General features: G+C 42.0%; 2 protein-coding genes across 6 annotated transcripts; both read right to left on the bottom strand.

Moving 5' to 3' along the window:
- Positions 1–1,151: 1,151 nt before the first annotated feature.
- shisa7a (shisa family member 7a) lies at positions 1,152–13,825 on the bottom strand. Of its 4 annotated transcripts, none has more exons than XM_082552224.1 (7): positions 13,471–13,825; positions 13,220–13,326; positions 7,400–9,864; positions 6,589–6,743; positions 6,047–6,112; positions 5,573–5,758; positions 1,152–5,367 (listed from the first exon to the last, which is right to left on the bottom strand). In XM_082552224.1, the coding sequence occupies exons 3-7, from the start codon at positions 8,152–8,154 to the stop codon at positions 4,415–4,417; spliced, it is 2,115 nt and encodes a 704-aa protein (XP_082408350.1). In that variant the 5' UTR covers positions 8,155–9,864; positions 13,220–13,326; positions 13,471–13,825; the 3' UTR covers positions 1,152–4,414. The 4 variants fall into 4 exon arrangements, with proteins under 4 accessions (XP_082408350.1, XP_082408349.1, XP_082408351.1 ...); XM_082552223.1 differs by lacking the exon at positions 13,220–13,326 and adding an exon at positions 11,958–12,044; XM_082552225.1 differs by lacking the exon at positions 13,220–13,326.
- Positions 13,826–15,636: 1,811 nt separating this feature from the next.
- On the bottom strand, positions 15,637–24,621 carry ube2s (ubiquitin-conjugating enzyme E2S). 2 transcript variants are annotated; one of them, XM_082551766.1, is made up of 4 exons: positions 24,220–24,621; positions 19,469–19,616; positions 17,333–17,523; positions 15,637–17,246 (listed from the first exon to the last, which is right to left on the bottom strand). In XM_082551766.1, the coding sequence occupies exons 1-4, from the start codon at positions 24,295–24,297 to the stop codon at positions 16,887–16,889; spliced, it is 777 nt and encodes a 258-aa protein (XP_082407892.1). In that variant the 5' UTR covers positions 24,298–24,621; the 3' UTR covers positions 15,637–16,886. The 2 variants fall into 2 exon arrangements, with proteins under 2 accessions (XP_082407892.1, XP_082407893.1); XM_082551767.1 differs by lacking the exon at positions 24,220–24,621 and adding an exon at positions 21,224–21,564.
- Between the last annotated feature and the right edge of the window lie 1,287 nt (positions 24,622–25,908).

Below are 25,908 nucleotides of genomic sequence, written 5' to 3'. Positions count from 1 at the left end.
TAGGAATCCAGCACGTCCAGCAGTGATATAACTTTGCAGCCCAGACGATCTCGAGCTGTAAATTATACGAAAACAATTCCACCTTTTTCATTTTATTTAAAAGTGCAGTTGTCCGCTCCCAGTAGCACTGCATAGCCATACTGCAACTTATATAACATCTCACAGGCAGATGATATGGGATTTTATTATACAACCAGTCTGTGTGCTCACTAACCTACTGAACACTAAAAGGGCCTTTTTTTTCCAAATATAGGAGGCGCTTTTAGTTTGACTCCTTATAAAACACCAGTTTGCCTTATGATTACTGTTATGATAACCCATATTTATTAACATACTGATGCTGAGCAAGCCACTGGTGTCAGATCTGGTTATTATCCTAAAAGTTTGACTCACAGATTGTTACAAATCAATAAATAAATACACTTCAGTGACAGAAGCAAGCTTCCATAGCAGTGTTTTATTTCTACTCCACTAGATTTGATCAGGTTACTAGTTACATGCAGATTTTACGTGAGAAACAATAATCTGTCGCAGTTATATAATATATAGTGCAATACTGTAAATATGTCAGAGCAGATATTGTTTATGATAATAACACACTTGACATTTTCATCGTCGGAGACTGTTTTTATATTGCACTATTAAGACGTTCGTGCAGGTAAGAGCTCTGAAAACAACTGAAAAGTAGCTCGTTTATCTAAACTACAGAGCTCATTATTCACACCTTGGCTTAGATATGATTTCATTGTGCACCCAGTGAGCACACACGTCAATGTGATATATTGCCAAGTCTTAAATAGGTTTGAGAAAACAGGCACTCGAGGGTGTTTGTAGGTATTATGAAGTGCTTTGAAATGCAGAGGAACAATGTTTACCTCGGGGATTAATAAAGTATCATTTGAAACCCAAGTGCGATGCTGATAACTCGGTTTACGGTGTTAATGTATTTACAAGGAAACTGAATGCTGCTCATCTTTAACATGTCCCATGTTGAGATGACTGGGAATGGAGTTTTTTTTTTCTTATGATTTAATGACAAAAGAAAAAGTTGGGAAGCACTTTAAAGTATGGTGCAGGTGAAGTCCTGAATTCACCCAGACAGAAGAGTTGAAAAGACGAGCATTAACGCAAGAAAAGAATCACAGTTTTTTTTCCCACCAACTTTATTATACAAATTCTTTGTAAGTCACTGTCGTATCCAAGGGGATCAATGCATTAAACAATAACAAAAGGGTCGTTTCGAAATTTATAGGCGTCAAAATTAATCCATGAATTGTTTTTTTTCCCCCAATACTGGACACTGTCCCTGTCCGCTTCAGATGGCCATTAAAGAATCCGCACTCTAAATGAATTCATAATGGCTAAAAACACACACCATATTCATTCATTTCCTTCTGAAAAGGAGCTTTTCAGCTTCACTCGGCTGTCTATTCGCTCTCCTCTGTGAAAAAAGTAAATAACCCCTGTGGCCATCTAGGAGGGTGTGACGATAAAAAGACAACAAAATGTTATGAGTTTGGCACTGTACAGATCATTAAATACTAACACAGAATTTTTCTGAATCTTCAAATTAATGCCGAAGAGATCACTTAAAATATTCTGATTGTACTAGCTATACAAAATACAATACTTGCACAAATTAGATTAACCATTTATAAAATTGTGATAATGAGCTTCGATGGATATGGCTTGTGAGATATTACAGACTTTGCTACAGACCTTTTGTGGCTCTATTAAAAAAGTCTAACACTACTGTATGTCACCTGTCCTATTTCCCTGAAAAAGACACTGCACTCAAAGCAATCAGGTTTCCATTAGACGCCTGTTTTGTCTCCAACCTGTGTAATAAACATTCATTCGATACATACATACATTATGGCATCATGGGTTCAGCGTGTACAACCCATTTTTAAGTTACTGGGGCAGGCTGCCGCAGAGGAGACAGCAGACTGCGTGTGATGTTAAAATCACTTCTGGCCCATCCCAAACTCATCTATCCCTCGCCGTCATCTACGCGTACGTTTAGAAGGCTGCAGATTATTCAATACCAGAGTGGAAACCTAAGTAATCACTTAAGATCAAGAAGTCATAAGGCCGATGTCTAGGCACAGTACATACAGCTGGAAAAATGGCCATAAAGGCATCAATGACCCTAAAATCCAGGCATCCTGTAAAAATGCCTCTCAATGAAATGGAGCTGGCATGCATCAAGATTTGGAATGTCTTAAAAACTCGAGTTTATGACCAGATGTATGAAAAACCAACTAGTCGCGAGAATGCTAGTTATCTAAAAACAATAAACACTTAAATCCCACCAAGTAAAAGAACATCACATCGTAAGATAATTGTTAATAATAACCATAACAGTTATAATAATTATTAATAATAACACTCCATCATATTCATAACAACTACATTTAGCACTGTGTGTAGGAAGATTGTCCAAATGTGTTTCTGTTTATCAGCATTTCATCTCTGTAGCTTTTCCACATGACTGAACACAAAGAAAAAGAAAAAAGAAAAGAAAGCCGGTGCAAGTTCGTTCTTTGATCGGCGTTATTACCGACGATTTCTGTTTAAAAAAAGCAAAAGAAAAAAGAAAATCCTCTCTCAGTATAATACCTTCCATTGATTGGTCACACGTTCAGCCGTGCTTGTACAGAATGTAAACCTTGAGGACACGATACAAAGTGTGCTTGTATCTGGTGCAAATATCAGGGGCTAGATTTGTGCAAAGTTTAGTCTCTGATTCTCGTTGAACTGTGCTTAAATTTCTCTTGTTTTTTTGTACACATTAATACTTAATACATCATGACAATATCAACACAAAATCAATAGAAAGAGATAGCATTTTATATGGACCACAGATATCACATACTACAGTATATAGGATAGCCCTTAGTATTGAAAAGCGTTGTTATTGATGAAGATTTTTTTTTTTCCGTTTCTGTTTTTTTTTTTCATACTGGCTGAAGTGCGTTATGATACAGCAAGGTCTTTGTCTTGAAGATGGGAAGGGCTTCCTAACCATCCGAGTCTCTTGTATGGCACACTGGAGCCGCTCAGGAGAGGACCTCAGGTCGCCCTCGCTCTTGACTCTAAGGGTTTCGGCTTGCTCTGAAGCCAATCCTTCTGTCTGTACAAAATGTTGCTGACTTTTTAATAACTTGTCACCTGGTGATAATAATTAAATGGTGATTGTCAGACCAGCTTCCTGTGTGGGATTTTCTTTGTATCTCCATAAATGGCTTGTAAGGACAGTTGTGTAAGTGCAACCTCTGCGTCATGGTCTATCGTTTGTGCTCTGTGGAGAAGCCTCTGCTCTTCGTTAGAGCGAGTTGCCTCTTTATTGGTAAACTGAACACATACGTCTGTTCTTTTATCTCTTGATTTTGTATGTGTATGTCAAGAATTTTTGGAACGCCGTGACTGATGGCTCTATAATATTTGGTAGCCCGTTGTTTTTATTTTTTTCAAACAGGTAGGTCCTGATCTATAGATGAAAACATTGAGAAAAACTCACCCATAATCTTATATCAGCTTACGCTCCCGTAGTGTAACAGTAATGAGATTGTGAGTTCCTCTGGAGGTTTAATCTAAGGTCACATGGAAAAGTAGGCAACCCATGGAATCAGATCAGTAATGTGGATACGTCCTCAGTTCCTGTCGGGTGGTGGCGTTGTGTCAGACTGCTGCGTGTCGCTCAGAAACAGAGCCCGTCTTGTCCTCTAGGTTATACAGGAAGCAAGAAAGAAAAAATCAGTTCTGTCTCACTAAGTCAGCACGAGGTCGGTGCAGAAGAGTTCAACAGGCGCACAGTTCATCATTCAGCCTCGTCCGGTCCACCGGGCTCCTCATCTGAGAGTCAGTTTAATAAATCTTCGTCGGTGAGGACCGAGCGGAGTGGCAGTCCAGGTAGTTGGCTCAGTTCTTTGAAATTCTGTGACAGGATATTCCACACAGGCCTCCGCTTCCTTTACCCTGTTTTTTCATTAATATCATCTGGTTTCCTATCTAATATGGCTCCTGAGTACTTTTTGAAAAAAATATATAAAAACTAAAGTATGAACGGCATTTCTGTTGGTTTTATTTCACCCTCCCAGTCAGTCCTTCTACAAGTAATGGCACCTCTGTATATGGCAATGCGGCAAATTCAGATACAAAATATGGCTGATGTAGGCTATCACATAACTGGAACAGATGTCCCCTACCTAATTTTTAGTTTTTATAAGTAAGTCATATTTAAGCTATTTAATTACAAGATAACACTAATTTGAATAGCCTAAACACATTATACTGTTACAATACTTTATACTTCTAGTTGTATTTCTTGTAGCTGAATGTCTAATAGTTAAATGCAGAAGGGTGATATATTCCTGTCCCTTTAATCTAAACTCTACATTAGGCACTGACCTCACACCGTCACCTCATTTTTACTCCCCGTCCTGATCCCCTGACTGCCTCCTCCCCCGCTCCCTGCTGACCCCCCACCGCCCCCTCCGGGAATGAAATGTAGCTGCTCAATTGTGTTCTGCCGTTTTGCTGCGAAAGCCATCCTCCGGGCGCTGTGGCCTCCTAGTGTTCCCGTTCCCATGACTACTCCGGTTCCGGGCCCCTCCCCAGCCCAGCCCATGCCCCCGCTCATGTGCCCCGTCATAGGCGTGGTCCTCTCCTGCTCCCGTCCGGACGTGGGATGAGAGTTCATCTTGATCATGTGGTGCCGGTCAAGGGAAGGCGTTGCACAGACGTTCTGCTGGGACTGGGCCTTCTGCTGGCGAGGCAGGGTGGGGACGATCCCGCTTCCCGTGTGGGCGTACGGATCTACAACACCCATCCCACCAACGCCCATCCTCTCCTCCAAATGGTCTGGGGACATGAGCAGCCGTTCCTGTCTCTCCTGTCTCTCCTGCCTGTCCTGCCTGTCCTGTCTGTCCTGGGTCTTCCTGGTGAGCGTCTGCGTGTTGGAGTTCTTATTGGAGGCAGCCATGGCTTTGTAGTACTGGTGTTGCTGGTTCTTGGAGAGCCGGGACAGAGTCCCGGTGTTTCCAGGGACATCACCCATGTTGAGCAGCTGGTCGGTGGACTTAACTTTTCTCGGAGGCTTGGAGAGAGTGTCGTAGTTGGGGTTGTGCTGGGGCTCTGGGGGATCCAAAGGGTAAGGATTGGGAGTGGGTGAAGCAGGCATGCCAGAAGGTGGCGGTGGGATCCAGGGCCGAGCCGCATGTCTGGGGAGGGTCCCTCGCCCGCTGAGGGTGTAGTCTCCACCCCAGTGGAGGTGGTGCTGAGACGACTGCAGGGCCGGCTGGGCTGTGTGAGGCCGGCGCTTGGTGGTGCAGTACCCAGATGAGTACTCGTCAAGACCTTTCTCTGCAAGCCAAACAAAAGTTCTCTGAATTGTTTATCACCACAGTAAATAGCATGAGCACATAATGATGCATCGTGCATTTCACAGCACCCGTGTCAAGAGTGTCGCTCTGCTTCAGCACTTACGAAACAGCTGCAGAAAAAGCAGCATAAGGGGAGCGCAGCTTAGACGGAACATGTCTCATTCCTGGAAAAGCGCGATACTCACCGAGCCGTTTGAGTGAGGAGTATCTGTTGAGCTCAGGCTTGGTGGCGCTCTCGTACGAGGGCGGCAGCTGGGCCAGGTTGTGCAGGGAGTGGTGGAAGGAAGGCTGCGATTTGGTGTTGTTGTGCTTACTGGAGAGCAGGGTGCCTCCAGCTGCCAGCTGAGCATTGTTCATCCGAGGTGTGCGTTCTGCAGAGACCAAAGGGAGAAGACGACGGTGTGTTAAATGAGATTTGCTCCTCTGGATATAGCGCGATGCACATAGCAGAGTGTGAATCTTCTAACATTCACTGAAAGCGACAGATTTGAACTTGCTTTCAGCACTAACACAAGCAACCAAAAATATGATAATCATTATTATTGTTGAAATGAATGAGTCTACTTTTGAGCTCCAAACGAAGCTGAATGAAGTAAATGAAGCATCCAAGTGATTACATGCAATTTACATGGGAGCCCGGCTTTCATCAGCTGCCTTACCGATAGTTGCAGTGTGCTTGGGACTGGAGCCTGATGAGTGGATGAAATTGTGTTGCAAATTGCCCACTGTAAGTGAAAAGAACATGAAGTAATCAGCTCACAAAATGGATGTCAGGCAGTTGAGCGGTGTCTTCAACTAAAAGGAATAAGGAAACTTTACGTGCGTATCTACCTAAATCAATTCATTTTCACATGATCACATAAGCACCCATCTCCACATTCTTGTGCAATTAACTACTTTAATATTGAAGTGGAGAATTAGAGACACAGAGGACCCCAAAAGAATCATTTATAAATGACCATGGCCCTCGCAGAGAAATTACCGAGGTTAAAGATTCATTTTTTAGCACATCACTACTGAAAATTCTTAATTTATTCTCTCTCATAAAGACATCTTGATGGAGGAACACAGAAAAAAAAAGCTGCATCCATTTACAGACGTGACGAGCACAAAGTGCCTCTGCATAAAGAGAGGATGCTGTTACAAAAGTGCACCTCTGATCGTGCTATTCACTAACGCGCTACGAGCCCTAGACTCTCACATCTGTTGTCTTTGCTGGGCAGCCCGGGGGCGTAGAGATTTTTCGGCGGTCTCCCCAGTGTCCCCTGGCCATCTCCTACAGCCAGAGCCACGCTGTTGTTTCTCTCATCCTGCTGGACTGGGCTCGACTGGTGCCGCAACATGTCCACCAGAGCTCTAAAGATGCCATAAAAAAAGCAATAAAGGAAACATGAGATAAAAATGGCAACAGGGTATAGGCACTAAATTCTTCCTCCCATGAATGCTGTTTTTGGATTGCAAATAAGCAACATATCAGCCATCTATGTGAGGATGAATGCTTAAATATAAATAAATGTGAATGTTAATCTTGTGGTCGGACATTAGGGTTTACACCGGTTATAATCACCAGTTAACTGTGCGGTTAATTTAAGTACAATGATGAATAAATATGGAAAATGTGAAACCAAAATAACATGCAGGGCTTCCCTGAGGGGATCAACCAACACTTCGTTTTGGTCTACAACTGTCATCTTCCATGACTGATGCAACTAGTAAAAACACCAAAAGACCCATCTTTATTGCCAAGACGACGGCCCATATATGAGATAAGAAAGCCAAGAGGAAATCAAAACAGCCACGATTTCCGCAGCAGTCACTCGATGAAGATCAAATATGTTTCAGCTGATGACTAATAACATTTTTCTGGGCCCAGAATGATGAATGTAGGCCATTTATGGAGTCCTGAAAACCTAATTTCATTACAATATTCATACATCAAAATGAAGTACTGAATTCAGCAATGAGGTGTGATGAAATTAAAAAAAAAAAAAAAAAAAACGTGTAAGCCTCACCTGGGCATGTTCAGGTCCCTTTGGTTGGCTTCCTGTTGCACCTTGTTGAAGACCACCTTGATGCCTACTGCGACAGCCACCATAAACACAACCACGCCACCGATGACAAAGCCCGTGTTGTGGCTCTGCTGCTTCAGTGGATCAAAGTCTGGGTCACCTAAGTCATCTGGTGTAATCATGGGCTCCGTCTGTGGCTTGGCCCAGTCCGGAGAGTCGTAGTTTTTACAGTTGTCCTGGTCCAGTTGGCGACTTCGGTCTGGACAGCAGAAGCGGTAGTGGCAGGTTCCGCAGCAATAGATGAATGTGTCCTTGGAACAGTTGAAAGCGCTGTCAAAGTGTCCCATTACATCGTAATATCCTCTGCATCCATCCACCCATACATCCATTACAGGTGGCCCCTTGGCTGCACCTAGAAAAGGAGGTGCGAGGGCCTCTGCTGAAGTTACATTCTTGGGGAACATTACCTGGGGCAGGGGTCTCGGAGGAGTCTCTAGAACTTCCTCTGCGGTTTCTGGGAGCGTTTCTGGAGTTTTTGTCCTTCCTTGGAGAGCAGCTGGCCTGAGGTTGGCCTGGATGGCGAGGAGTATGAGCGAGGAGCTGGAACCAGTGTCGGGCTCCTCCGTGAACGGTCTCCCTGATCGGTCTAGGTGCTGAGGAGGTGGGGACGGAGAGGCCTCCACGACGGTAGCAAGAGGGGCAGTGAGGAGGGAGAGGAGGGAGACAGCGAGGACTCGGAGATTGGTGGTGGGCGGCATTTTTACATGACTAAGACATCTATTTTTTTTTTATTGAGTCAATGCAGTTGCAACGGTGTATCCGCTTCTGCAGTTTAACCCACTAAAATGGCATGTGATGCATTCAGCATGTACTGGGTACTGGAGTTTCATTCACTAATGCTGGCTGATGAAATCTGAAATTTTTTGTGTTGTTCGTATTTATAAGGTGTTATAATAATAGAAAAGGTCGGGAACAATAAAAATAAAAAAACTGTACAAACAGTATCAAAATGTTTTTGTAAGTTTCAATAATTGGTGATAATGGTATTAAAATGTTTTTAATTTCCTGTTAGAAGGGAGCTCTGAAAGTGTAATGACTTCATCTCTTGCCCTCTAAAAACCCCTCTCGATTCGAAAACACTCAAATGGATGCAGTTTTGTAAAAAGCACAGCTTGAAAACAATCTTCATGCTTTTAGTCCTTAATGCCTCATCCTACATGCCCTACTGAACAAAAGAACAAACATCTCATTTACTACCAGGGGTGAAATTACGCTTTGCAACCACAAAGTTAGGAGCAAGTATTTTTAATAGAATATGGCATTCCTGTACATTCCTGCGCTGATGGCACTTAAAGAATAGACTATGGCCAGTTTTTTGTTAAATGTAAACAAGTTTATCTGTTCTCTTCATTCCTTTTACAGCCTGGCACTACGTACATTCAGAAATGGCACTTGTTTAACCTGTAAGCAAATCCTTTCTGGGGGGGAAAAAAAGGAAAAAGATATTAAATCTATTTTGTTTTTATATATTCGGCACTTTTTGCCATAGTAAACAATTAAATGGAAATAAATGACTGCACCACTGATAAATACTGTCCATTAGTGTGGCCTAGTTTCTATAGAGTACCGCATTATCTCCACGTTAGCCTGTTCTCGGCACCCATCACATCTATAGATACACTGTGTACTTTATCTCAGTCTTTTCTATGGCTGGATTATTGTGCTCAGTACTCGCCTGGCACGGACCGTTACTGTGACTGGGCTGTGGGTGATAATGAGAATGGCTCTGGTTAAGTGCTAGAAGACCGCAAGCACTGAAAATTGGGAGTAATCATAAAGCAAAGAAACGACTCCCAGCCTGTAAAATACATTGCACAAATGAGGCAAATGTCATGATTTTAAGTGCTCTGCCTTCAGCTTGTAGGCACAAAATGTTGCCCGTGTCACTCAACTGTGTCGCTAATTAGATATGAAGTGAATGGCACATTGCTTCTCCGTGTGACATGTCTCTCTAAGTAAAATTATTCCTGATTTGTCTCCGATGTTGAAAGAATATCACTTTTGTGGAGAAATATGTAAATGTGTGAAGTTATTGTGTTGGAGGTGTTGGCAATAATAGACAGAGGCAGATCTGTCTCCCACAGAAATTATAATTATATGTAATTATCAAAATGTCCCTATCTGTAGCAGAGAATGTAGGCACAGATGGGGGAGACAGAATGCTGAAATCACCGAGGGCTCCACTTGTTTCAGTTACATGCTCCTCTAACCTTGTGAGGAGAGTTCAGTGGAGGAAAAATGAGAAACACGAAGCACAGCAGCTCTCCCACTGACTAATGTTCCAAAGGAGTTCTCCGGGTGATTTTTTCCCCCCCCTTCTTGTCGTTTCTAAGCGTTCTGCTTGATTTCCACAACTGTCTTCGGGTTTACGTACGGACAAATCTGGAAAATCGTTGGCCAAATGTCCACTGCAATACAAATGAGAGACATTAGATTAGAAAGCAGCTCTGCAACCTCTTCTCCACACTTACTGACCCTCTTTGTGAGTGTGTGTGATCATTTTGGGTACACACACGCACACCACAGTTATTTTTATTAAATGCGCTATGTGCATCGTGGAAAGCTGCAAGTGTGTGTGCGTGTGTTTTAGTGTGCCTGTTTGGTTGCAGGAGGAACACTCTCCTGAAAAGCCAGTGATAGAGAACGGGAGCAGAGGGATAAATGCAGGGTAGGGATTTAAATGAGCAAAGAGACTGTGGCGAGCGGGAAGAGCCAGAGGTATAGATGCAGAGACGACCATGAGTGGGAGGGCGGTGTGTGGGTGGCACAGAATCAAGTACATTTCTCCCAGCACTTACCAATACAACACATCACACAAACAGCACCACCAAACAGATCTGCAAACACAGTCCATGCCACACGCAAGAGGAGAAGAGAAGTGCTAATCAGAACTGCAAATCAACCGCTGTTGGAAGAGTAAGAGGGAAAGAATGTGAAACAGTAAAGAAACCCTTTACTGTGCGAGTGTGTACATGCATGCATGTGAGAGAATAAAGCTGGCATTCTGTAAACCCCCTCGTAATCGGTCTCTGCCTCTCTCCTTTATTCCTCTTGCTCCCCTCCTTTTCCTCTTTCTGCCTTTCTCTCTTTCTCAGATTCTGTGCGTGGGTTGAGGCAGCTAACTCTCTCAGAATAGCACTGCAGCTCTGTCTGTGTGTGAGTGAAAGAGGCAGTGAAAGAGAAGGGAGGTAGAATCCAATCTACACCCATTAGCCAAACCAGATTTCAAAGTCACATCTGCACGTCTCCTTCTCAACACGATGACACCTGATGCCTCGCACCGTCATCCGCCAACGCTGCCCAACTCTCCCGTCACCGTAATGTCTGTGCTCTGCTCTCAATCATTCCACTTCATGAGGATTTTTTGACCAAATCCTTAAACCGCTCCTGCTAAACGTGCATATGCAGATGCCCAACATTGACATTTTCACCCTGAATGTATTTAAACTACAGAAGACTGATCCATGGCAAAAAAAACAAAAACAATCCCCCCCTGCTATTATTCATAAATCTGGTCCTCTAGATGTCTGTATAGTGTGGTGCTGAAGCAATGCAGCAGAGAGGGAGGGAGAGAGGAAGAACTGTACCAAAGGGGTGAAAGGCACACATTCACATGTGTGAGGAAGCAGCCCTGACTTGCATGGCCACAGGAGGGAGGACAACTCAATCACTTACAACTCCAAATTCCTAGATTTGTCAGTGTGTCAAAGCAAACGAACCTTGGGGCCTCTTTCACTGCAGGAGCTGTGCAAACGGCTGGGTATGCAATCATTTCAACAGGTGTTTGTTGAAAAAAATCAAACAAAATGGCCCCTTTTTTTTCCTCTAGACGTGCTGTTGCAAAACGCACTGTGGTGTGAATCCTTTAGGGGGAGGGGGGAGAAATCGCGCAAACAAGTCGTGTGTTGCGTGTGCGCAAAAAGACGTCTAATTGCAGCGAAAGCCGCGCGGAGCAGCGGCTGCTTTTGGTCTCACCGGCGAATATATGCTGCGCATTTACTTTGCATCAGACGAACGGATGTGGACAGACTCCTCAGACTACACTACATCCTTCATTGTGTTAATAAGTTGCAACTTGCAACAAACAAGCATGCGGGTTATGGACATGACTTGCATCTATCAGTAGGCTAAGAGTGCGTGGGTGTATCCGTGCCGGTGTGTGTGTAGTCCGGCTGGATGAGTCGGTGTGTGCGTGTGATATCAGTGTTCTTAATACCAATATGGTTATAATGTCGCAGTTTGCTGCCACTTGTCGATTAAAGTGATTAAGAGGTGGGGGAAAAGAGGTGTTCGCGGAATAAAGCCCGCAGATGTTTTGTGTGGCGCAGATTTCATTCAAATGTTTTTGTTTGACAGCCTCCAGGTCAGCGGATGCGTCTAAACTGATGCCAAACTCAATTTTCATGCACGCACAAACACACAGAGCACTTATCAATCAGCTTTGATTGCAATTCCGTAATTGGCGTTGCATTAATAAAAGGTGCATAATGTCGTGCCTTACCTGTGCGCTGCTCTGGGGGGTTTGATGCTGAAGAGGAGCGCTGGAAGAGCCTGCGCACTGTATCTCAGCGGTTTCTCAGATGGCAGCCTGTTATTGTAGCAGAAGATGGTGAACTGTTGCTGGATGCGCCACTTATTTTAATTGCCCGTGTGTTTTAGAAGTGCAGCAAATCTCGATCGCGCTTGTTGTGTCTCCATCAGGCTATTGATAATCCATCATGACGGCGGAAAGACGAGGGGGGGGGGGGGGGGGGGGGGCGCGAGCGGGAGAGGAGGGGAGAGAGAGTCGGTGAACAACGAGATGTTCTGAGATTTTCTGATACATGTGACAAAGCACTTCATCTACACACTACGTCGGAAATTTCCGCCTGGTGTGCGGCACAAGTTAGCCTGCAGAGTAACTATCCCGGACAGCACGCAAAGTAGCCGGATTCGCATGTCAGGTGCGCAAAAATGTGAAGCTTTTCACCAACAAAATATCCGCCAGGCTCACTTTCTCCATCTAGAAACTGACTAAGACTGGTTCAGTTAATCGTCTCCACGCGATAGCCTATAGGTTACACCGCCTAAACTGCGACTGGCCTCACGGAGGTCCACCAGTGGGGGGGGGGGGGGACGCTGTGATTGGCCGGTCAGACAGGCGCTGATGAGACTCCGCGCTCCGCTCGGCGCTGATGGTCAATAGGCCCATTCAACTGGTGGCGTTCATCTTTACTCTCCTCCATTTAATTTCCATCTTTAGTTGCGCGCCCCTGAAGGCCTGCAATAATAAATAAACATAAACGGGGAAAAAAATGTCGACCAGGGATTTGACTGATGTTCTTCCCGAAGAAGTAAAAAAAAATATAACGAATGAAAAAAAGAATGTATAAAAGCCTCTCCGAAAAAACGGAAGAAAACTTGCAAAATTTAAAGCAGCCGGTAAAGTGAGGGGAAGATCCAAAGTGTGTTTGTGTACGTGTGTGTGAGAGAGAAAGAGAGAGAGAGAGAAGAGAGACACAGACATGGTTGCCACAGCAACTGTGTCATTATGTTGGTGGCAATTATGAAAGCGATGAAAACGGGGAAGGGGAGAGGATTGGCGCAAAAGCCTTAACACTGAAGCGTGAACGAAACTGTCAATTAGACTCAAACCTACACTGACAAGTCTTGATTTCTGTGAGTGTAGGACGAGCCGGGCAGGTGGAAATCCAGAGAAGAAAAAGAGGATAGTTGGATGAGAGGTAACGGTAGGTTTGCAAGTGTTTGCGCCGTCTTACAAACCTCGCGATCCTCTGAGATCACCACCACGCATGAATGAAACCGGGTTTAGGGTTGATCCCCCGACGATTATCCTCCAAATAAATGAAATCACTGACTGCACATCAGGCCTACAGGATGAGTCACGCACTTATGTGACAGAAACACCAGCATGCATTCATATTACATCTGACCCAGACTACATATGGTGGTTGCTGGAGTACTTTTCTATGCTGTGGTGTGCTGGGGGAGCAGCACAGCAAAGGAGGACTCACCCAGGCTGGAGAAACTGATCAGGAAGGCTGGCTCTGTGGTCGGCATGAAGCTGGACACTCTGGTGACAGTGGCAGAGAAAAGGACATCAAAGAAACTGCTGGACATTATGGACAATGCTGGGCATCCTCTGCACACGGCCATAAACAATCAGAAGAGTCTGTTCAGTGACAGGTTGCTTCTCCCCAAGACAAGAACTAACAGACTTAAAAACTCCTTTGTCCCACACGCCATCAGACTGTTTAACTCCTCTCTGGAGGGGAGAGGGAGGGGAAACAGGAGGACAAAGGAGGGGGGAACAACTAAGCTGTAGTGCCTCTTCACCTCACTGTGCAATACCTTTTGTGCAATACTTTTTGTAAATAGTCAATGGTTCAATAGACCTTGTGGAGCAGGGAAATTATTTTACTGCTATTGTTAAATAATTATCAACAGTACCATTGCATTAAGAATATAATCTGCAGCATGGATATTGCATTCAGAGGTTTAAACAGTGTCTCTTTCAGAAAGACTGAGTTGCAGGCTGACAGGAAGTTGTTTGCAGAAGTGAAAGCAGACAGTTATTTTGAGGAGCAGGCCAGACGAGGCCATTTGAATTACTAGGTTATTCAAAATGATCATTGCTTTGACAATGTAACAGATAGCTTTAAGATGGCCTTAAGATGTTTATGGTGATGTTAATTTTGTATTTCAGATGCAGTTATAACTATTGTGTACACAATGCATATCTGTGCTTATTTGAGTTGATGTTCAGGTTCTTTAAAGGTCTTAAGCTTCACTGACGTGACTGTTCAGGTGATACATGCTGAGGGAAAACTAGAACATAGAAGGAATTGCAATACATGCTTACAAAACACTTATATATCAGGTCATTTCATATTAAGGTTTTAGTAGAGGTTCTTGGTTAAAACATTTATTTAGTAGAAGACATACACATAGTCTCAGTGAGCCTCTGGTCTAGTGAAAGGTCAGAAGTGCAACAGGTGAAGAGGTGACACAGAGAGCATGTGAGGTCGTGACACACACACATGAGTTAGATTTATTTAGAGGAGAGAGAGATTAGTCATGTCTGGATTGGAACTGCGAAAGTGTCTCGGTAAAAGAGGAACCGTCCTTGCCGTCTCGGCAAGAAAGAGGAACTGAAAGGTAGAAAGGAAGTGCCGGCCATGAAAATAGAAGATGATGTTCTGTCTTAAAAGTCATTGTGGTGTTGATTTGATGTATGTATAAAATGTATCTGTGACGCATGAAGGGGCGTCAGTAAACAAACCCTGATGTTATAAAATAATTGTTTGTGCTTTGATTAAGTCGAAGATCACTTGCTGTCTGTGCACAGAGTGTTCTTCCCACACGTGTGTAGTCATTAAAATCATTGTTTGACCAAGAGCTTCTGGACCAAGGGTGGTTTGTACTCTCCCTCCTCAATTTTGAACCTTTAACAACCTCAATACTTGAAATGTGCAATTCACTTGTATTTTTATTTTTTATTCCTATTTATTCTATTTATCCCCTTTGTATATTTTATTTATATTTGTCTCTGTATTTATATGTGTGTGTGTGTATATATAACAATTCTGTAACTGTAACTTCGGTCGTTGCTGTGCTTTTTTTTGGAAGTCGAATTTCCCAGAGGAACCCACCCGAGGGATTAATAAAGTTCTATCTTATCTTATCTTATATCTCACACACGTCAAAATCTTCAGTGAAACTGTGTTTATGATTAATAGCACGGTGTGGGTTTTCACTGCATGGATGTTTATACCAGGTGTTGAAGGAGGTAAGCACTTCCAAAACGGGTCTTGAGGAAGGTGTAAAGGGTTACACGGAGCCCCAGGTGTCTAAGAAGGGTCTGATAATTACCTGCATGGCAGGCTGCTATTTCTACACAGGTGGGTGGGCTGCTGCATGTTGGCAGCAGAGGCCAGTGGAGCCCTTCATTAGATGGCCCAAAGACGCTCTATCGGGTGCACTTCAACTCACTGGTTTGCTGGGGTGGATGCAATTACTCGTTTTTCCTCATAATGGTTATTCCATCACTGCAGAACAGGAGACCACTAAACAAAATGTGCTAATACGCGTCACTAGAAAAGCCTCATTTGCATTTGTTCTTAGCATTAATTTCAACATCGCTTGACAGAAGAGGACCAAAGAAAAAACACAAACAGGAGTTGATTTTCCATTTCACTTCTGGTATTTCAACATTTTATTAATTTAAATAATTTAAAATGGACACAAGATATCCAGCCAGACAGTGTGCACAGTAACAGGAGTTTCAGAGGCACCTTTTCCATCCAAATTAAAACAGCGCTTCAGTGTGTTTCCTTGGGAAATGTAGGCCCCGCATGCATTTAAGAACGGAAAGAAAATTTGCCCGAGAAACCCTGCAGTTGCCACGGATGGAGGGGCAAGTTGGTTCAAACTAGGCACTTGTCATCTCTGGTACTCCACGCGGCTGGTCGGCGTGCGGTGCATCTGAGAGGACATGCTGCTTTTGTTAGGAGGCAGGGGTAGTTGAAGCGAGTCACACCACAGTATGCCTAAATACAGAGAACAGTTGAGGTGGCATGCGCATGCCATCTACCCTGTTCCCTTACAGCCACTGAGCTACATCTTCACACACAACCACAAGACAGCTGAATATGGACGTGTCGATTAAAAACAGCTTTTGAAAATACTGGTCAGTGAAACAGTTTTAAAAAGTCAGAAAAACAAAACAAAAAACAGCAGACTTCCTTTACTTGAAACAATCCATACCTTTACACCTTTACCTAAATTGGATCACAAAACGAAGAATACAATTTGGACGTTGCATAATTTTAGCGCCTTCTTCCATCATTTCCTTTGAGCTGAATTTAAAAACCTGACTTTAAGGTAGCATCGTGGTTCAGACTCGACAATGAGTCAGGCTGTGCAGTACACAGTACCATCACAGTTGCTTTTACCAAGAAATGCTTTAAAAAAAAAAAAAAAAAAAAAATGGCTGCTATTAAGTCTGAGACGACAGGAGCTATATCTCATTAATGGACAGACATCAGAGGCCGTGGTTTGCACAGTGAATCGCATTAAGTATCATTCATTCACAGTAGGCCAAAGGAAAATCACAACTGATGGCATGATGGTTTTTTTTGTTTTTTTTTTAGACTGAAAGTGTATTCTTTCATTTCAGAAAAGCAACAATTTGTCACCGTCTTCAGGTATGGGAAGAATTAAACCCGTGACACCAACTGGACAAGACAGAGTGATGGAAAGACAAAGAATAAGGTATAAGTACAAAGTGAGAAGTCTGGATTTTCAGGGTATAAAGAGTCAAAGGGAACAAAAACATCATCAGTATACTTCAATATTTAAATTTACTCTCCCACATTCACACAAACACACGCGCACACACACACACCCACTGAGAATTTCTATGGAGGTATTAAAGTCGCCTCAACGCACGCTTTTTATCTGCTTTCTTCTTCCCTGCTACATTATTAGTGCTACTACTACTGTTGCTATTGCTGGTGGTGGTGCTGGCTCCATTGGCTCCATTACCCAAAGCTGCTGGCACAGACGCCGCACTGGGTCCCGCTCTCTTCATCGGGTCACCTGCATGCTTCTTTGGCTGGGGGCCGTCATTAGGATCCTGAGGTGCCCCAGAAGTGCCGCCCATGGCGTGGATCTCTGTGAGCAGGCGGGCCCGGGACTCGTACTCAGCATAGTCCTCTAACAGCAAGCGGCCGGCCTCTTCGTTCAGAGCCGATTCTGGGTTCGGATGGATTAGAAGACACTTGATTGTCTGTAGGAAAGTGAAGGAAAGAGATGTGAAATTAGTGGCCTCAACACAAGCGATACTGAAACAAACACACAGATCATCCTTCTTACCAGTAAGACATGTTTGAGGCCGAGTTCTGCCTTCCAGTCCCTCTTCAGCACGTTGACACAGATCTCTCCCTTATGACCCACGTTGGGGTGAAAAATCTTGGTCAGGAAATACCCTTTGGGTGGAACCGCAGGGAAGTCCTTCCCGAGGACCAGACGCATTCGGAAAATGCCACCAGCAAATGGAGTTCCCTCTGTTGAAGTATAAAGAATTCATCACATGAACATTATGTCCTGACTCTGCCAAACTTCATCCAGAAAAAGAGGGTCACAGAGCTGCAACCGAGTCCTCTGACAACACATTCAGCGCATACAAGTCAGTCAGTCACAGAGCACATTAACTATCATTTCAAATCTGCCACATAACAGCAAATATTTCAAAGCCGAAGAAATACCACCTGACACTTTTCCTTGACACCTAGTCTTGGTTTTAAAAAAAATAAAATAAAAGGTTCCAGAATGAAAACTGCGCCAGCATCGAAGATTTAATCTTACCATCTGTTAGACAGGTTTCTTAAAGCGAGGAGACTTTTTAGGGAACAGGAGATTTGTGTACAAAAATAATCGAATATTATCCTGTCATCAGTGGTAACAAAGTGAAATAAACACAATATTCTTTTGCGAGAGAAGAGTAAGGAAGTTTACGAGGCCATTTCAAATCCTTGTCACTTGCTCTTAAGTCAATTTCCTGCATTTAACTTCTATCAGTTTCCAATGAAATAATCTGATATTTGATCTGATATTTCTTGTTTGACCATCATCACCATCTGTCTGTGTACGCTTCAGCTTTTAACCAGGTATGCCAAGTAGCAACAACAAAAATTTGACATTATGAAACACACTGTACTGCTGCTTTAACATAATGAATTACCTGATCTGAAATCAGATATAAATGTCAGTGCCCAATAAATGAAACTGATGCCGCGACAGAGCTCTGTGGAGGAGTAGAAAATGTGGACAAGTGTCTGGCTCTTCAAGACCTACTTAAAAATAACATCTGAAGCAATGAGTGCATAGTGGCAAGATATCATGATAGTTTAAAGTGACTTATGTGTCTCATGATATTAACAACACCCACAAAACCCATAATTTAAGTGATTACACAACAGCATAAATTTTGAAAGCTCCACGAAGGGGGGAATAGAAATGTAAAACAGGCCTTGAGGATTTATTATTCTACAAATTAACAGCACAAAGACTAAATTATGTACAGATAGTAAAAGATTCCATCAAAGCTGATGGCTTCCATTTAAGCTTCAATAATACCTAAAAATCATGGAGCAGACGGCTGACTCAGCTCAGTCATCACCAGTCATGTTATTACCTTGAGCTGATAATACAAAGTTGGCTATCAATAAGAAACTCTCAGCCTTTAAATATTATTGTTTGAAGCTGTTTTTCTGGATGTGAAGTGGTGAAGTAACTAACACACTGTAAATGCACAGTTTGCTGCGAACATGACGCAGAACTCGGGGTTTTTCCTGGACACTGGTGACCCTTTGATTAATGACTATAACACACTGGCACAACTGACTGGCACACAGTGAAGGCGGCGAGTGTCTGTCACCTTACTTAACAGAAATCTGAATTTATTTCTGGACATTTTCAAAAACAAGAATGCATGTAATGTTGAAGGAAATAAAATACAGCCTAAAAAGAAAATGGGCTAAAATATTTTTGTTAGAAACCTAGAAATGTTTGCATGCAGGAAAAACCCTGAGAGATAATATATTTAAGAATACACAAAAAACCCTTGAAAATACAAGCTGCAAGGTGACTAAACTAGGATATTTTATCGCTGGTTTTGAAAATAAATTTCCACATTAGTTATTCAAGGACAGAAGTAATACAATTAGTATGGATTTCATTAAGTTTATTTTACTCATCAGTCTCTGACAATTTGTCTATTTAATGAAATACGAAATGCTCTGTACTGATCTTCTATGATAAAATATTTTGAGTCAGGACAAACTCAACAAATCTGGTTCAAACTAGAGATCTTAAAGAAACTTTTGCAAATCTAAAGCCCTAAATTATGAAAAGACCATACTGCAAATACTCACTTGGTGAGTTTACTCCCAAGAGTTGTGTCGGTCCTGCTCTAAGTGTGAAGTGATGACACTATATCATAATCCTTACCTGGTCCCTCTATTGCTGTGTGAAGCTCTGTTATGTCTTCTTCGCTGGGATAAATCTTAATGCCCTCGGGTGGATCTGCTGCTAAAGCTGAAACTTCTTTGTAGACCAAGCGAAGAACATGAGGGGGCAAATTCTCCACATTGGAGTTCTGGAGAGACATAACAATAGTTTAGCCACAGCGCTAACAGGAATGACCAAGCTGTACTCTTACTAAGAATGAGGAAAAATGAAGGCTGTAACTTCACCTCAGGTACTGTTAAGATAAAGTTTTACATTTAAAGCATGTAAGCCAAAGCAGCTGAAAAAAAAAAAAAAAAATAAAAAATAAAAAATAAAAAATCAACAAATATAGGATCACCAGATTCAGAAAAAAAGAAAAGAATATCTTTGTGTAGGACACTGGGACATGTTACTAATGCTGAGAACTAGACTTAAACAAATTATGCAGTTTTGACATCAAGAAGTCCAGAAAAAAAAATGAAGCACATTTCATTACATCCCCCCCCTCCCCATTTGTTATGTGATAGTTTGTACAATGTAAATTTATTTTCCTTTTCTATAGCAACAACTGTCCCATATTATTCAGTGTTATTTCAGCTGACTTTGGGACTTTAAAAAAAAGCCCACTAGTTTATATTTTTCACATGTTTTGACTTTTTATTTCTAAGCATTCATTTAATTTCCAGAATGGGTTCGCTCATTTTAGTTCATTTTTAATCTTTGAAAATATTTAGTTTCAGCATTAGGCAGTTTATGTTGACAACCAAAGTGGCTAAACCTAAGGCTATTTCCTCTACATTCTGATTTTCACTTTTTTTTTTGTATTTCAGTCTACTCAAATATTTATTTCACACTTCGTTTTTGGCTTGCTGCAAAAACCTTTGTCTCTGTAGATGTACACATTTTACAACCACGTGTTTACTTTCCTAAACTTTGACTAACAAATAAATATGACACTGCCTCAACATGTTGGTCTGTTAGCACACTGGACACCTTTTCTTTAATATACAGCGAGTGTGAGTGAAGTAAATTTAACATATTATCAAAATGTTTATTATGTAGGTACGTATCGACTCATTACACACTAAAACATATTTTTTGTATGGCTTTGATGATTTCGTTCCACACATTTTAATAATGTGTCGATCGGCCATATGGCAGAAGAAAAAAAATCTATCATCGGCACCACCTGAGACCATCTACATTTTCCGCTGCGGATCTGCTGTCATTTTACACAAGCTTTTCTCTGTAATCTGCGCTTGCCAGTCATTATCTTCCTAATTTTAACACGTATTTACGTAATGAACATGAGCTGGAGCTCCTCTGGGGGAGCTACGGTTTCATCATCGAGCCAGCGGTCCCCGCACCACGTTAAGCATCCTCAGAGAAGTCAGATGAGTTATAACTTGATCAACTTGAAGTATGCTTTAAAGGCACAGCAGTAGATAATTAATACCAGTTAAACAGTCGACGGGCAATGTTAACTTTATGTTACCGTTAGCATACCTAGCCTAGCAAATGCCTCGATTAGATTTCGTGTTAAAGAAGCTTTTGGTTTAGTGGTAATAGTTTCTATTGTGTATAAAGGTACTTATTAATTACACCAATATACATCTGAAGACTTTAATAAACGCATTAACTTTCAACAAATAGACACAACCGCCCATAAAAATCGAAAGAAAAAAAATCGACAGCTAAAATCGGTTAGAGCTAGCAGTGTCTCCCATTAGCTGTTAGCTAAGAGGTTGATCTTACCATCTTCAAAAAGGAGCTCTGCTTGGGTGGTGGGTGTCTGGCTGGTGTCAGATATAAAGAACCGTTTCTAATAGAGCTTAGAGGAGTGAAAAACTATATTCGATGAAAACTTAGCCGACTGGCTGATGATCGCCGTTCTTCTTTTCTTCTCTACGTTGACACAGGAACAAAAATACGATCCTCAATTGAACCTTAAAGCACAGACCAATGACCGGCACAGTGGTGTGAAACGTCAGAAGAGACAGACCAATCGAAATGCATCGATAGAGCTGCGTCACATCAAAAAGCCCTATCAGCCACATAGAGTGAAAAGTACATCTGATACACGCCAGCGATAGGTCCATTTGAAAAACTCACAAATCTAATCGATACTGAAAGATCAGCACCAGCTACATTGAACACCAAAATTAAGAAACGCCTACTGTTTAAACCAGCCAGCCTAATTTATTCAATAGATAAATACTTAACTTGATAAGCGGGGTCACTTTTGTTACGTTGTATGATAGATTTATTTTAATGTTGGTTAATTAAGTTCACTCTAATTGGCAATAACAATAACTGGATTAAATTACACTCATTTTGTTTCGTATTCGTGTAGTACAGAAACGTGCCTGAGCAACACACCACCAAAAATAACAACACAATTAACATTTATTCATCAGACCCTCTTTTAGGTGACCTACGCCTTGTTAGTACTGCTCTGGAGCCGTTTTTGGTTTCAGAACTATTTTAATTCTTTATGACATTCAACAAGGTGCTGGAAACATTCCTCAGAAATTTTGGTTCAGATTGACACGATAGCATCACACAGTAGAAACAGATTTGTTGGCTGCACATCCATGATGTGAATATGCCTTTCCACCACAGCCCAAAGGTGCTCTATTAGACTGAGGTAAACTGGAGGTAAACTGGCTGTGGAGGACATTTGAGGACAGTAAACTAATTTTCTTGTTCAAGACACCAGTTTGAGATGATTTGAGGTTTGTGACATGGTGTATTATCCTGTTGGAAGCAGCCATCAAAAAATATGCACACCGTGGTCATGAGGGGATGAACATAATCACAGGTAGGCTCAGTTGTTACCCAAAATTGGCCAAGAAAATATCCTCACACTATTACAACACCAGCAGTAGCCCTAACCACTGGGACAAGGCAGGATGGATGTGTACTTTCATGTTTAATGTTATAGCAGAAATCAAGACTCACAAACTGGGCAACATTTTCCAGTATTTGATTGTCCAATCATTGTGAGCCTGCTACGTCCACACTAGGCCGGATAGATCTGAAAACGGCGTTTTCATCTGAAAACGCTCTGCGTCCATGCGTTTTTCAGTCGTTTTCACAGCGTTGCACGTCCACATTGAAACGACTGAAAACGCTTACGTTCCAGTACTGCGCATACGTGAAGCGCAAGAAGATTGACCTGCCTTATTTCTGTCTGCTGCTTATTTACTTTCCAGCTCTTTGAAACATTGCTGCAAAATGTTGAGGAAAAGCACAGCGTTTTTTAAATGGACTAACAATGAGGTGGAGTTGTTGCTGTAAGTAACACAAAGGTGCAAAGTTGCAAAACGCGAGTGAGAGTTAAAGAATTTGAAGAAAAGCTATCTGGAGCATATACAGACTCATATTAATCTTTAATAGGGCTGTCAAAATTGAGAGCAAACAAAACAATTGCTGTAGAATTCCCTCCGCTATCTTAGTTTAATTGGTCACACGACTGCATCATATGACTAACATGCATCATCGTTTTAGAAAGTCTCAGTTTTGGCTGTCCGCACTGCCACACCAAAACACCGTTTTCAAATGTAGGTGTTTTCGAGAGCGTTTTCAAAACGCTGCATTTTCCATGAGCGAAAACGCCGTCTCAGTGTGGACGGGAGAGAAAACCATGCGTTTTCAAACGAAAACGCATAGCCTCTCCTTTTGAAAACGTTTTCGTTTATAAAAAAAATTCCGTCCACACATAAAAGCCAAAAACGAAGGAAAACGCTGCTAGGAACATGCCAAAGCAGCAGGTGGCGCTATATTCCTATCCGTGTAGAAATGTTGGCCAATCAGAAGTCAATAAGCCTGGGTGGGAAAGAGTAAACAAAGATGGCGCATAGAAGCAGAACTGAGTCGTATGTGTGGAGGGACAGTAACTGTATGTGTATATGTAAGCATTTAAACACTGCAGAGAGTAAAATTAACAGTAACAGTATTTTGTCTACATCCGCTATTATAGAAATTCATTACACCGAAACAATAACGTGGCGCACAGTGTGACGTCAAAAAATGCGCACATCTTTGACGCTGCGTTTTCTCCGTCCACACGTAAATGCAAAAACTGAGTTTTTGAAAATATCCACCCTGGCAGAAGTTTTTAAAAATCTCCGTTTTCAGTGACCGAAACGTTTTCAGTCACTGAACATGTGGACGTACGTACACGGGTATTTTTGAAAACGCAGATTTTTCTCTGCGTTTGCACCTTTCCTCCACACGTAAACGGCGTTTTTGGTCACTGAAAACGGAGATTTTTAAAAACTCCTGCCAGGGTGGATATTTTTGAAAACTCCGTTTTTGCATTTACGTGTGGACAGAAAGCGCAGCGTCAAAGGTGTGCGCCTTTTTTGACGTCACACTGTGCGCCACGTTATTGTTTCGGTGAAATTAATTTCTACCATACTGTTACTGTTAATTGTACTCTCTGCAGTGTTTAAATGCTTACATATACACACAGTTACTGTCCCTCCACACATATGACTGGGTTCTGCTTCTATGCCCCATCCTTGTTTACTATTTCCCACCGAGGCTTCTAGACTTCTGATTGGCCAACATTTCTACACGGTTAGGAATATATCGCCACCTGTTGCTTTGGCATGTTCCTAGCAGCATTTTCCTTCATTTCTGCGTTTACGTGTGGACGGGATTATTTTTTAAAACGAAAACAGAAAATCTCCGTTTTCAAAAATACCCGTGTACGTGTGGACATAGCCTTGGTTTCCCGTTCTTACCTGGCAGGAGTGGCACCCAGTATGATTGTAGCCCTGTAGCTTTAAGCATGTTGTGCTTTCAGAAATGCTCTTCTGCATGCTTTTGTTGAGTTGCTATTGCTTTCCCATGTGCTTGAAAAAGTCTGGCCGTTCTCCTCTGACCCCTGACATTTGAGCATTTGAGAAGTGTCGATCACTAGATATTTTCTCTTTTTTAGGATCCTCTGTAACCCTACAGATGGTTGTGTGGGAAAATCCCAGTAGATCAGCAGTTTCTGAAATACTCAGACCAGTCTGTCTGACACCACACCACCAATCAATGTTCAATACCATGTTCAAAGTCACTTAAATCACCCTTTTTCTACGGTGGCCCCTAGAGACAAAGCACGTACAAACTCCAAAACACTTGCAAACTAAAAAACACTTGCAAACTCCAAAACACTTGCAAACTAAAAAACATTTGCAAACTCCAAAACACTTGCAAAATCCAAAACACTTGCAAACTAAAAAGCACTTGCAAACTCCAAAACACATACAAACCCCAAAACACATGCAAACTCCAAAACACATGCAAACCCCAAAACACATGCAAACTCCAAAGCACATGCAAACTCCAAAACACTTGCAAACTCCAAAACACATGCAAACTCCAAAACACTTCCAAACTAAAAAACACTTGCAAACTCCAAAACACTTGCAAACTAAAAAACACTTGCAAACTCCAAAACACTTGCAAACTCCAAAACACATGCAAACTCCAAAACACTTGCAAACTCCAAAACACTTGCAAACTAAAAAACACTTGCAAACTCCAAAACACGTACAAACTCCAAAACACATGCAAACTCCAAAACACTTGCTAACGAAAAAACACTTGCAAACTCCAAAACACGTACAAACTCCAAAACACTTGCAAAATCCAAAGTGTTTGGAATTTGCAAGTGTTTTGGAGTTCGCAAGTGTTTTGGAGTTTGTACGTGCTTTGTCTCTAGGGGCCACCGTATTTTTCCGCATACTGATGCTCGATCAGACAGGTCATCGTGACCAAATCTTGACCTTTTTGCCAAAATTGTCCCACTGTTTATAATCAAGTTTAGAGAGATCTTTTAAGTGATTCCAAAACACTGCCATAATTTATGAAATTTTGGGGTTGATACCTTATGTATGCCGCTAGAGGTCACTTTTTGAGTTTTTTGGTATGGTGAATGTATTTAAGGTAGACACAGGTAATTAGCAGCAGGTGTGTTGTTGATCGGAAGAAGGCAAACAGTTTGTGACCGCTGTGCTGCTATGTTAAATTGTGGAAATAAAGAATCTAAAGGACAAGATGAGTAAGGCTGGAGTTATTGGACTGTATCAAGTTTAATATATTCATGCATACCAGTGAAATCGCGCGTCATCCCTGTCAACAAATACCTCAGTGGCTTCAAGCGTAGGCTTAGCCTCTACAGTAAGACAAAGCTTTGTCACCCTAACCGTTACAGTAATTAACAAATCTATTAGATTACTTGTCATAAAATCTGTTTAAAACTAAAAAATATTTTGTTATCTATTAGACACACATTAAACAGAATTAGTTTTCCCACACTGGACTTCTTTAAGAAATTATTCAAGTGCAACATCTATCCATTAAATCTTTTCCTGTTCAGGAATGCAAATAATTACATTTATCTCAATAAAAAAACAGACAGATTTAACATTTTTCTGTAA

Source organism: Aulonocara stuartgranti (assembly GCF_965226115.1).
Source record: "Aulonocara stuartgranti genome assembly, chromosome: 11".
Lineage (NCBI taxonomy): Eukaryota > Metazoa > Chordata > Actinopteri > Cichliformes > Cichlidae > Aulonocara > Aulonocara stuartgranti.
This window is presented reverse-complemented; position numbering and strand designations above follow the sequence as displayed.